General features: G+C 47.9%; 1 protein-coding gene across 17 annotated transcripts in view; it reads right to left on the bottom strand.

Moving 5' to 3' along the window:
- The window catches only part of ADGRL3 (adhesion G protein-coupled receptor L3), a 609,412-nt gene that overhangs the window by 202,384 nt on the left and 394,305 nt on the right, over positions 1-12,723 (bottom strand). For 12 of the 17 annotated variants that reach the window (XM_029072997.2, XM_029072999.2, XM_029072984.2 and 9 more), the window contains 2 exons: positions 9,673-9,687; positions 6,141-6,941 (listed from right to left, as the gene is read on the bottom strand). In XM_029072997.2, coding sequence (XP_028928830.1) covers positions 6,141-6,941; positions 9,673-9,687 — 816 coding nt within the window. The remainder of the gene's footprint in view (positions 1-6,140; positions 6,942-9,672; positions 9,688-12,723) is intronic. The other 5 variants (XM_029072998.2, XM_029073000.2, XM_029072988.2 and 2 more) reach the window with 1 other exon arrangement.

Raw genomic sequence — 12,723 nt, 5'->3', positions numbered from 1 at the left:
ACTGCGTCCAACCCAATTAGCTTGGAGCCAACCCAGGGCTTAGAACGGTGTCCGGCACACGGTGAGCGCCTAATAAGTATCGCTATCGTCATTATTATTCTGATTTGATCGGAAGCTTCGGCAGAGTGACTGGCGGCCGTTTGGCGTCGGAGCAGTTTAGCGCGCGGTATACGCGGTGCTGTAAAAGGTGGATTTAAGAGGCTTTCGCTACTGGCAAAATCCGTGCTTAAGCTTCACCAGAGCGGTGCAGAATGGATCGAGTCGACTCGTTTCTGTCAGTTTCTTATTATAACGCCCACGCTACGCTCGTGTCTAGTATTTCATCGTGGCAAAACACTTGCGCAGTACCGATATCTGTGCCTCCTTTAATAGGTCGAAATGTGGCTGCATTAGCAAATTCAAAAGGTTGGGTAGAAATTCACAAATATAAAACACCACAGAAGTGCTAAGTAGTAATAATGATATTTGTGCCGATTCGTGGTATTCTGAAAAATCTATAAAGAAGCAACCTATTTGCATTTAAAATAACGCAGGCTAATACTGGCATTCGACGCTCGCTGAAAGGATGCTTTATGAGGGCCATTAAGTTGGAAAGATATTTTCTGAAGAAAAAATGGAAAATAAAAATCCATTATACCTTTTCTGCTCTCATGCAGAAAAAAAGGTAAACTCAAAAGGGAGAAATTTCAGGGATATTACTCCCTGTGGTTTTGCAATGGATAAGAGAATTGTAAGAGATGAGACCTTTTCCTCTCTCAAATCAACCCCTCAGAAATAGCATTAATAATCGGAGTCAAACACCATTTTGCTACTGAAGAGGAATTTAAAAGAACCGAATCCAACCCAGCAAAGATAAGAAGTTACCGGTTAGACTTTCATCCTCTTGCCATATTACGGTGAGACTATCGGTCTGCATCACTCCCTCCAGCCGCTCCCCACTTCGGGCATATCCATCGGGGGTGCTCACTACCATCAACTGATTGGTTAGAGCATTAATAATCTGAGTGAAACACCATTTTGCTACTGAAGAGGAATTTAAAAGAACCGAATCCAACCCAGCAAAGATAAGAAGAAGTTACCGGTTAGACTTTCATCCTCTTGCCATATTACGGTGAGACTATCGGTCTGCATCCCTAATAATAATAATGTTGGTATTTGTTAAGCGCTTACTATGTGCCGAGCACTGTTCTAAGCGCTGGGTAGACAGAGGGGAAGCAGGTTGTCCCACGTGGGGCTCACAGTCTTAATCCCCATTTTACAGATGAGGGAACTGAGGCCCAGAGAAGTTAAGTGACTTGCCCACAGTCACACAGCCGACAAGTGGCAGAGCTGGGATTCGAACTCATGAGTCCTGATCCCTCCCTCCAGCCTCTCCCCACTTCGGGCATATCCATCGGGGGTGCTCACTATCTACCATCGATTGGTTAGAAAAATTACTTAGCGGGGAAGGGGGCAAGGGAGGAGAGCAAATGTTTTTTTTTCCTCTACGGGTGACAGAACTTCATCCACCAATGGGATTTATTGAATGTTTACCAAGTGCGGGGCTCCGTATTAAGCGCTTGGGTGAGTTCAGAACAGCAGAGTGGGTAGACAGGATCCCTGCCCTCAGAGAGCTTATAAACGGTGGTATTTGTTAAGCGCTTACTATGTGCAAAGCACCGTTCTAAGCGCCGGGGGGTACAAGGTGATCAGGTTGTCCCACGTGGGGCTCACAGTTTTAATCCCCATTGTACAGATGAGGTCACTGAGGCCCAGAGAAGTGAAGTGACCGGCCCAAAGTCACACAGCTGGCAAGCAGCCGAGCCGGGATTAGAACCCACGACCTGTGACTCCCAAGCCCGGGATCTTTCCACTGAGCCACACTGCCTATAGGCCTGCTTACGTCAGCTCCCTACTGAGCACTGTCCTATCTCTGACCACTCAACGCTGTCTCATTCATTCATTCAATCGTATTTATTAGGGGTTTACTGGGTGCAGAGCACTGTACTAAGCATCCCCCCTCAACGCTCAAGCCAAGCCGGCCCCTACCCAACCTTCGCATTTGTGTACTTCATTCCAGTTCTCGCCACTCTTATACCCGTGTTTGTTTTTATTGTTTAATTACATATTTATGTACTCAGTTATTTTTTTCTGCTGTTTCATCCCAGTAGGTTTGTACCCACCTCCTGCTTTAGCCTTCTTCTTCCTCTGACTTTACTATCCGTCAATCATTCATTCAATCAGGAGCCCCGAACATTCCAGAGGCATTCAATCATATTTAATAATAATATTAATAATAATAATGATAATGTTGGTATCTGTTAAGCGCCTACTATGTGCAGAGCACTGTTCTAAGTGCTGGTGTAGATACAGGGTCATCAGATGGTCCCACGTGAGGCTCACAGTCTTCATCCTCATTTTACAGATGAGGTCACTGAGGCCCAGAGAGGTTAAGTGACTTGCCCACAGTCACCCAGCTGACAAGTGGCAGAGCCGGAATTTGAACCCACGACCTCTGACTCCCAAGCCCAGGCTCTCTCCACTGGCCCATGCTGCTTCTGCTCTCTTTACTGAGACGTTACTGTGTTCAGAGCTAAATCATTTTTTGTCTGTCTCCCCCATTAAAGTGCAAACTCCTTGAGGGCAGCAACAACAGGTCTGGCTACTTTGGAACTCTCCAGTAGACTGCCTAGCACTCAGTAAGTAGCCGCTCACTATCTACCATGGATTGGTTGGAAAACGTAATTAGCAGGTGTTTAACGGTAAAGATTACGTTAAGTATGGTATCCGTTAAGCACTTACTATGTGCCAGGCACCGTAGTAAGCGCTGGCGTGGAGACAAGCGAATGGGTTTGGACGCAGCCCCTGTCCCATGTGCGGCTCACGGTCTCAATCCCGTTTTCCAGATGAGGTAAATGAGGCACAGAGAAGAAAAGTGACTTGCCCAAGGTCCCACGGCAGGCAGACGGCAGAGCCGGAATTCAAACCCATGACCTTCTGACGCCCAGGCCCGGGCTCTAGCCACTGCGCCGTGCTCCTTCTCATGCTGCTTTTCAGAGGGAAGGGGAACGGAAGGGGGCAAGGGAGGCGATCGATTGGTTCTTTCGGTATAGGTGACAAACCTTCATCAACTAACGGCATTTACCGAGCGCTTACCGTGTGCAGAGGACCGTACTAAACACTTGGGAGAGTACAATGCAGCAGAGTTGGTTGACATGTTCCCCCTGCCCACGAGGAACTATATCCACAAGGACCGGGTTGCCTTTACTTTGCGGCAGAGCTAAGGTTCCACACCCCTCCACCCCAATCACCACCCTGAGTATTTCCGAGTCCGATCTGAAACTCCTACAGTTGGCAACTGGCACTTGAAAGAAGTAAAGGCCCATTATTTCAGTAATAGGCTGTAAAAAATAATTTTTAGAGTTCAATTCTTCTGATAATTTCCTGGTAGAACGGATCTCGAGTGAACCTATAAAAGGGACATTTAAAGAAGCACTCATCAATTATCTTTCCACAAGACACAGATCAACTATGAAAGACAAAATGCTTCTCAAAGAGGTGAAAAAATGCCCCAAAGGAAACGGCAAGGGTCACTGCAGGATTCTCTTCTGCGAGCGGATCATTAACTTTCTAGATTGTGTTTGACGCATATTTCCTTACTGTGTGGGCTTTTCAAAAAAAACCCAACAACAACAACAACGAAAATCCTCTCCTTCATTGTAATCTCACATTTCAAATGTATACGACCACCCCTCTTCGGTCAGGATAAAATGCAGCTCTGACCAACGCCGTACGGAAAGTTGTTACCTGAGGCGGAAGTACGAAAACACCCATTCTGAAGATAATCCCACCGATATTATCCTCAAAGATACTATGTCCATAATGGATCGATTCAGGCAGAACGCATGAAGCCCAGGACTTTCTCCTCCATTCATTAAACTAAAAGATGAAAGTTGCTTCAGGTGAATGGATGGCACAACTGGGTTATTTCTTAAGTTCTTGCCTTGTTATTAAATATGAAATGATCTGTTAGAGTTTTAGGGAGTTTGGGTGTAAACTACTTGAGGGCATGCCTTTTTCCAGTCAACTGTACTTGTTGAGTGCCTACTCTGCGCAAAGCAATAATAAAATCGTTGGCATCTGTCTAGCGCTTACTATGTGCCAAGCACTGTTCTAAGCGCTGGGGTAGATGCCAGGTAATCAGGTTGTCCCACGTGAGGCTCACAGTAGTAATCCCCCTTTTACAGATGAGGTAACTGAGGCCCAGAGAAGTTAAGTGACTTGCCCAAAGTCACGCAGCTGACAAGTGGAGGACTCGGGATTAGAACCCATGACCTCTGACTCCCAAGCCCGGGCTCTTTCCACTGAGCCACGCTGCTTCTCGTCATATCAAGTACTTGAGCGAGTACAATATAAGAGAGTTAGTTGACATGTCCCTTGCCCTCATTGAGTTAATTTTACTTCTATTGAACTTTCCCAAGTTCTGACACACTGCACCCATAGCGATAAATAACAGCGATGGTAAAGAAATGCTCAATAAATGTTACTACTACTAATTATAATCATTATGGCGCTTGTTAAGCCTTACTGTACGCCAAGCAGCGTCTGGGACAGATACAAGATAATCAGGTCGGACGCAGTCCCTGTCCCACATGAGGCTCACAGTCTAAGTAGGTGGGAAAAAAGGTATTTAAAATCTCATTTTACAGATGAGGAAACTGAGGCATGGAGAAGTTAAGCGGTTTTCCCAAGGCCCCACAACAGGTAAGGATGAACATCACTATTACTCCTACTACTGCTATCGTGACCTTTCACTCATTCACTCATCTTTGATGAACAACTTTTAAAGGAAAACTATTCTTTGTTTCTCATCTTTCCACCACCCAGAGTTCCGTTCAAAGAGGCGCAGGAAGAGCGAATGAGTTCATGCTTCCAATGTAGACATGTGGGTAAGTGGCAATCCCAGCTCAATAAACGCATTTCTCTTCAAAATGTTTATTCATTTTACCAGGGTAGAGTTTGGAGGAATTAAGTTGAATACTTATTTATGCTAAGTGAACTTCTCATATCCCATATACCCGGCAGAAAATTTACTCTTAAACAGATTCTTTCCACCTCTAACTTACAAAAGAGCTGGGCCAAACTATTGGTTTTTTAATCAGAGCATCAGGGCATGGAAATGGATGTTTCTGCCAGCATCTGCAAATTTAATCCAGGTGAAATCTCATCCTTTGCAAAATGGGCACAGAAACCGACGTAGTTACTCAAGTGAGCACCGAACTCCTACTTCTGCTTTCGCTTCCGAATCGTGAATTTGTTGCGGATAAACAAGTTCATCATTTTCTAGATGCTCGCCATTACGCAAGCCACATTTCATAGAAACCGGCCGCTCAAATTAGCTATCCATGCTCCTCATTTGATGTCCAGTTCACCGTACTAAGCTCTTGGGAGAGTCCAATTTAACAGAGTCGGTAGACACATTCCCTCCCACAACGGGCTACGGGCTCCATCCGGAGTGTGAGTTTTTTTCTGGGCAGGGAACGTGTCCATCGGCTTTATTGCATTTGTCCTCTCCAGAGCACCTAGTACAGGGCGGGGCACACAGTAAGCGCTCAATAAATGCCCAGTGATTGACTGACCTCCCTGGGCAAGTAGAACTGGGGAAGTGAGTCAAAACACAACCACAGGTCGTATTCCGTACGCGTCTCACGACCCTTCTCAGGTGTTCCATCGAACACCAGGGCAAAGTGATGGGCGACTAGAAAACAACTCAGCACATAAGACCACAGTGGCGTTGGGTACGTTCGAGACGTGTTCTGGGGAAAGGCTTGGACAATTCACGAAGCAAAGAAACGACTGAGAAGAGGGACGATGCCTTACAGGATGGCAGCTGCAGACCTAATCCAGGGTCCTCAAGTCGAAAGAACTTCAGGTCAGATACTAGTCTTTGCTGGGGCAATTCCAAACAAATATATAAAACAACGGCATTGTCTTGGAATCCAATAACACAGTACACTACGGTAGCAGAACAGCAGGTTCTCCAGAGGGAGACCAACAATAGTAATCATAACAATACCGATATGGAACACACTACCTTTAGAGCTCCTCCTCGCTGCAAAAGCTGTCTGGAGAGACAAGGTCATTTCGAAAGATGAGCCTACCTGATCTGCTGTCCAGAGCTCCAAAATCCAAAGAATACTTCACGACATGGTAGTTGTTCCATACGTACAGCAAGTTGTCCCGGGGGTTGTAATCCACGGCTGCTATATACTGGTAAGAGTTTGGAAAGGACACGTCCACCAAACTATCCTTGCTTTGGTCCGTGTTGTAAATGTAGTCGATTTTATTCCCCGTAGCCTCGTTGTCGTCGTCTTCGTACACGGATCTGACCACGTACAAAATCCCACAGATCATGAACGCGTTGGAGGCGGACCTCTTATCGTAGGCGGTATCCCACGTCCCCTCGATCCTCAGGGTGTAGGGGTTCAACTGGCTGATGACGATTTTGCCGTTGTTCTGTTCGGTTGCATAGATTACCCAGAGCCCGTTCTCGTCCACGGCCAGATCTATGTCCGACTTGCCTCCCCATCTGTAAGGGGAGGTGTCGTGGTAATTGGCGTTGGCGATGATGGCTTCCCCGCTCTTGATCCTCGTCCGCAGGTCGAACTTGACTATGTTCCTGGTGCGCTCCTTGTTGAAGAACAGAGCCCCGTCGTACACCACGAAGCCCGTGCCGTCGACCCGATGGGGGAGCTTGTACGTCGTCGTCGGCCTTCCGGCGATAAAGTCGTCTTTGGAAGAGTACTCAGTCAGGGTGTCGGTCCGGTACGGTGTCCAGGGCATGTAATAAATCTTGTCGGAGGCCTGCAGGGGGTCCTTGCACCAGGCCCCGGACTGGTGGTCCGACTCAAACAAATGTTCGCTCTGGTAGACTCCTTTTAGTAGCCCCGGGCACAGAAAAACTGTGGGAAGGGAAAGAGGTAAAAACAGAAATGAAAACCGGCGATCTTCCTCGGGTGACCCCGGCGCTCCCGGGCTCGGAGCGTTCCAGGGAGGTGGGGTTCAGACGTCCCCGCCGACCCCACCCGCGCACCTTACCCATCTCTCGGCCTTCCTCCCGAACGGGAGCGTCTTCCCACATTGCTTTGGCTTCTCTGTGCAAGCTCGCTTTCTGTCTCATTGGATTCTACGCTACGCTCTGCACACGGCATGCGCTCAGTCGATACGACCGATCGATCGATCGATGTTCAAGGGAATTGCCTTACTCGGATCGCCTTCCTAAACTCCGTGGTAGACATGAATTTCTCTGGGTCTGAACTCTGGATCCTCACATATTTATAGCTCTGTACTCTTATCTGGACATTAAAGGTACACACACTTTTTCAACGCACATTCTCCAGCGATTCTATAGCACCTAGGAAAAGGGATACATTCCTGGAAATAGCTCATTACCACTGTTTATTTTTAATATAATCCACCAAAAAATTTCCTGCAAATGGAAAGAGACATCCATCCTTTAACTAGGGTGACACTGACCACGACAAGGCCTGAGGATAATCCATCCGTAACCGAAAAGGGGGACCTAAAGAAGAAGGAATGCCCGAAACAGAGGGCCACAGACCCGCGAGCGCAAAGACTCCGAGAGGCCCGGTGGCCCACAAAAGCCCCGCGGCCCACACGAGGACGAGTGATGGAGGGGTTCTGAACGTGGAAAGAGAAAGCAGGGAAGAAAAACGGCAAGGGAGGTGAGGGATGAGGAAAGATGAGTGGGGGAAGTTCAGTGAAGGTCTGGGTTTTAATCAGTTAAAAATGTCCTGTTAAATCAGTAGTACTGAACTTAAACTCGTGGGGTTGCCATGTGTTACATGAGAGGAGCACAGAGGGACGGGATCACTGGCTGTAGCGCTTTGCTGCTCAGACTTCAGAATGGAAACGGACAGGAGTCCGCTGACTCACGAGGCCTTCGCAACGACGCGGTTGCGCGGGGGGCGCGAAGGGCAGGGTCCGTCGGGTCCATCTGCCCACTGCGAGGTCACGGCAGCCCCGGCGGACGCGGCCAGAGAGCCCAGCTGGAGAACTGCGCCGGCACCATCCTTTAAAGGCCAAGACGCCGCCGACCCATCTCTCCGCCCACCGGCCGCTGCACCTCTCCATCCGCTCACGTCATTCCTCCCGTCTCTCCCGCAAACCCACGGCGAGGCTCGTGGGGAGGGTACGCTCACTGAAGGGAGAGACGGTGACGACGGCGGTCGTTCGGCGGGAATCCCCGTGGGTGAAGTCGAACTCCCTCTAGACTGTGAGCTCGTTGCGGGCAGGGAATGTATCCGTTCGTTGTTGTATTGCACTCTCCCCGGCGCTCAATACGGCGCTCTGCACAGCGTAAGCGCTCAGTAAATGGGACCGACTGAAGGCTTGAGCAATCGTCCAGTTGACTTTGAACTTGCCCAAGCGATTATGAAAGTGCACTGCACACGTCAGGTGCTCAAAAAATACCATCGCCAGTACTACTCCTCAACGTGCGCCACAGGAACAGCCCAGCGAAATCATTCAGGACCTCCTCCGAAATCCACGCGAGGGTCCGGATGATCTGTCTGGGCTGCCTCCGCGGACGGAGTCAACCAGATAATCACTCAATCCTCCCCTATACCCGCAGCTCTGAAAGCGCACCTGCCAAGCAGGGCTTTGTCGCTGGGACCTGAGCCTGGCCATCGGGATCGCTGGACGGGTGGCACCACCCCTGGTAAGGGGCACGCGCAGGCTGATCCAAAACGGTGGCATATCCGGGGGCCTAGGGAGCGCAGCAGGGTGTGCCAGGGGACCAGGGCTGGGAAACACTACACTGTGGGACATCATCTAACCTGGACGCCGGCCTCGGCGATTCGGTCGCTATTAGAAATCACAATTAAACATCCACTTGGCATGTTGGAACGAATGTGGGAGGTGGTGCGAAGCTTTAAAATACGGAAAGAACACAAACGGTGGACGGAAAACAGAACAGTTTCACACGTTTAGAATTTACTAGGATATCGGTCACTCAGCTATCCTGATGAAGGGGGCACCCAAGGCCATATTTTTCTCCACGGTCTCCTAAGACTGTTGGCATGACTGGTCTAATAGAGAGGTCGAATAACCCATTATTGGCAGGGTCATGTGACTTCTCGGTCACCCACAGATATAAGAACTTCATTCCGGGGTGCTTAGGGATGGGTTCACCTCAATTTATTTCTCATCTCTGCCCCGAATCCTCCATTGCCTCCTCAAAGGGATTCGGGAGAGTAAGGGGGGGGGATGGAGGGGGGGTGGGGGAGGCTGGAATTTCACCCAACCAAAGCCTTTAAACATGATTTAGCATATCCCACAGCCCCAAATGATCAACTCTTACCACTCCTAGAAGATTATTTGGGTTTGAAAATCAAGGGAGGGACAGAAACCCAACAATACTACAAAAAACAAAAAAACAACAAACAGATAAACCACCCCCCCCCCACAAAAAAAGCACCAAAAAACTTTTTAGGAATGAGTTTCAAGCTGACGCTGGTCTAAAATATCGGATGAAGTTGAGCAGCAGAGGAACTAAGTAAGCTTTCACAAAATAGGTGAGAATTAATGACAAAATGTATTTCAAGTAAATGTTAAAACTGTTAAATAACTTAGCCTAGAAATAATATAGAATTTAGAAAGGTATTTCATTACCTTTTTGTTCCACTTCTATTGGAGAGAGAGAAGTAAAGAGAGAAAGGAGAAAAGAGAATAGATTAATGCTATGACATTGGCCAGGCACTTGTATTTTTACCTCTTTCAAACGGAAAGGAAATATTAATTTACTTCATTAGTCTGTGTTCACTGAACACAGTATACCTTAAAAAATGAAAAGGCTATTCCTTTAATGCAACCTGGGTAAAAGCACAAGCACAAATCCACTTCCGCACAATCTTCATAAAAATACTTGGGGAAAAGAAAAGACGAAAGACAATCAAATTAAGAGACAATGAGCACAATTCCTCAGTATTCTCTAAGTAGGGGAAATACAATATTCATAATAGGGCCATCGATACTTCCATTTGCAAAGCGGCCAAGTTGCTGTAAACACAAGACTTTCAAATAGTTTGGGCCTGGATCGTATATCGAGGGCTGTTCCGGTGTCAGTTAAGTCACACTGCTGTTGAAAAAAATCACCTTGTGTTAATGCCAGCTCTGGAAAACCTCTAGTCGGCCCACGTTTGATCTGTGGACACTTCCCACATTGGTAAGCAGGTTTCCTTAACCTGATAATCTGGGAGAAAAATCACCCCACACACCTGTCACTCTCTTTTTCCCCTTAGGCCAGGCATGCTTGAACCCAAAGGGGCCTCACTGGAACTCCATATCTTAGTCTCTGAGGGCTGGGCTCAAATCTCAAGCTTGGTCGCAAAGACTGACGCGGCGTCGGAAGGCCGAAATGGTCGACGCTTCCATCACCCTGGTCCTCGCTCAGGGTTTAAGCCCAGAGAGCCCTCTCAACACTCAGAGGCCGAAGCATTTTGGACAGAGGCAGATTCTGCCCTTCTCTAGACTCATACATTATCCTTATATTCTGAGTGATTTTTCTGCACCGAGGAGCAGCGGGGCCTAGCATAGGCCTGGCAGTCAGAAGGACCTGGGTTCTAGTCCCGACTACACCACCTGTCCCGTTCTGTGACCTTGGGCAAGTCTCTTAACTCCTCTGTGCCTCAGTCACCTCATCTGTAAAATGGGGATTACAACTGTGAGCCCCATATGGGACAGGGACTGTGTGCAACTGATTACGTTGCATCTACTCCAGCACTTAGAACAGTACTTGGCACGCAGTAAGCGCTTAACAAATACCATTAAAAAACCCAACTTATTTGGTGCCCGGGAACAGATCGGGGTGGGTCACGAAGAGAGCGGGTGCAGACTCTGGGCGGGGACTAGCTTTCTCTGAGTGGTCAGCTCTTTCTTTCTAGGAAAGGAAATGTTCAAGCAAAACACTGACCATCTGTTTCAAAGGTACATCGACTTGTCCAAGAAACTGAGGCCAGTGAGAAAAAGGGAAAACTCTCTCTGTCTGTCTCTGTCTCTCTTCTCCCCACCCCCTAGCCCCAACCAAGCAAGTTCTCCAAATCAAGCCATCAGATGAACTCCAATATGGTCCCTGCAGGCAGGAATCATGTCTACTAAAATCTTTCGTGTCTCAATCTGTTGATCAGACTGGGACTGAGGATAAGCAATAAGCGCTCACTAAATAAGATCGACCGATCAAAGGACACGAGCAGGAAAGCTTTATTTACGGCCTTCCTATATTGTCAATGGCCTGGCAACTTAAATTGGAATAAGCTCTATGCCACACAGACTAGAATTGATACATTCTACCTAAGCTTTCCGTTCTGAAATGTCCCTGATTTTTTCCCTCCTCGTACTGAAGGGTAGAAGGAACCAAAAAAAAAAAAAGGCAGATCGATTTTTTTTCTAATTCTTAAATCTTCATAAAAATGGACATCACTATTGAGTCGGTGCTATCGTTTATATAGATGTGATTAGCTTTAGCCAAGTCCCCACCACATGCATTACTTTGGAATTGCATTCCTTAATTATAAAATGTACGGTTCAGAGAACACACTCATGTATTGCCAAGGATTCGAAAATTGCACTGCAAATTACGGAGACACAAAATTGTGGAGTGCAAAAAGGGACATTTTTCTCCTAGATGAAACCTAGGAGGAAGACTGGAGTGATGCCTCCCAAATCTACCTCTCCAGTTCGGACGCTTCCGTCTCTTGGCAATCTGCCTACTTGAGTGTCCCGTCGACACCCGGCACTTAACACATCAAAAACAGAGCTCCTTCTCTGCACCCAAACCCTTTCACCACTGACTTTCCCACCACTATAAACCCACCTCCAATCTCCCTGTCTCACCAACCCACTACATTGACGCTATTGAGGGCAGGGAACGTGACTACCAACTCTATTGTGCCCTCCCAGGTGCCCTACTCCTCCAAGAAGCCCTCCCTGCCTAATCTCCACCTATCTGTCCTTCTTGCTGCGATACTCGGACACTTGGATCTATACCCCTTAAGCACTTTAATTTGTATTTGTTAAGCGCTTACTATGTGCAGAGCACTGTTCTAAGCGCTGGGGGTGATACAGGGTCATCGGGCTGTCCCACGTGGGGCTCACAGTTAATCCCCATTTTACTGATGAGGTAAGTGAAGCACAGAGAAGTGAAGCGACTTGCCCACAGTCACACAGCTGCCAAGTGGCAGAGCCGGGAGTCGAACCCATGACCTCTGACTCCGAAGCCCGGGCTCTTTCCACTGAGCCAGGCTGCTTCCCCAATACTCAGCCCACCCTGAGTATTTATGTACATATCCTTATGCTGTCTCCTTTCCTCTCCCTCTAATTCACTTTAATGCCTACCTCCTCCCATTAGACTGTAAACTGGAAGCAGCGTGGCGCAGTGGAAAGAGCACGGGCTTTGGAGTCAGGGCTCATGAGTTCGAATCCCAGCTCTGCCACTTGTCGGCTGTGTGACTGTGGGCGAGTCACTTAACTTCTCTGTGCCTCAGTTCCCTCATCTGTAAAATGGGGATGAAGACTGTGAGCCCCACGTGGGACAACCTGATTCCCCCTGTGTCTACCCCAGCGCTTAGAACAGTGCTCTGCACATAGTAAGCGCTTAACAAATACCAACATTATTATTAACTCCTTGAGGACAGGGATCATGTCTACCAATTTTATCATACCTTA

The sequence above is a fragment of the Ornithorhynchus anatinus genome, chromosome 10 (assembly GCF_004115215.2).
Source record: "Ornithorhynchus anatinus isolate Pmale09 chromosome 10, mOrnAna1.pri.v4, whole genome shotgun sequence".
In the NCBI taxonomy this organism is placed as follows: domain Eukaryota; kingdom Metazoa; phylum Chordata; class Mammalia; order Monotremata; family Ornithorhynchidae; genus Ornithorhynchus; species Ornithorhynchus anatinus.
The sequence above is the reverse complement of the archived record's forward strand: the minus strand, read 5'-3'. Positions and strand labels throughout refer to the sequence as shown.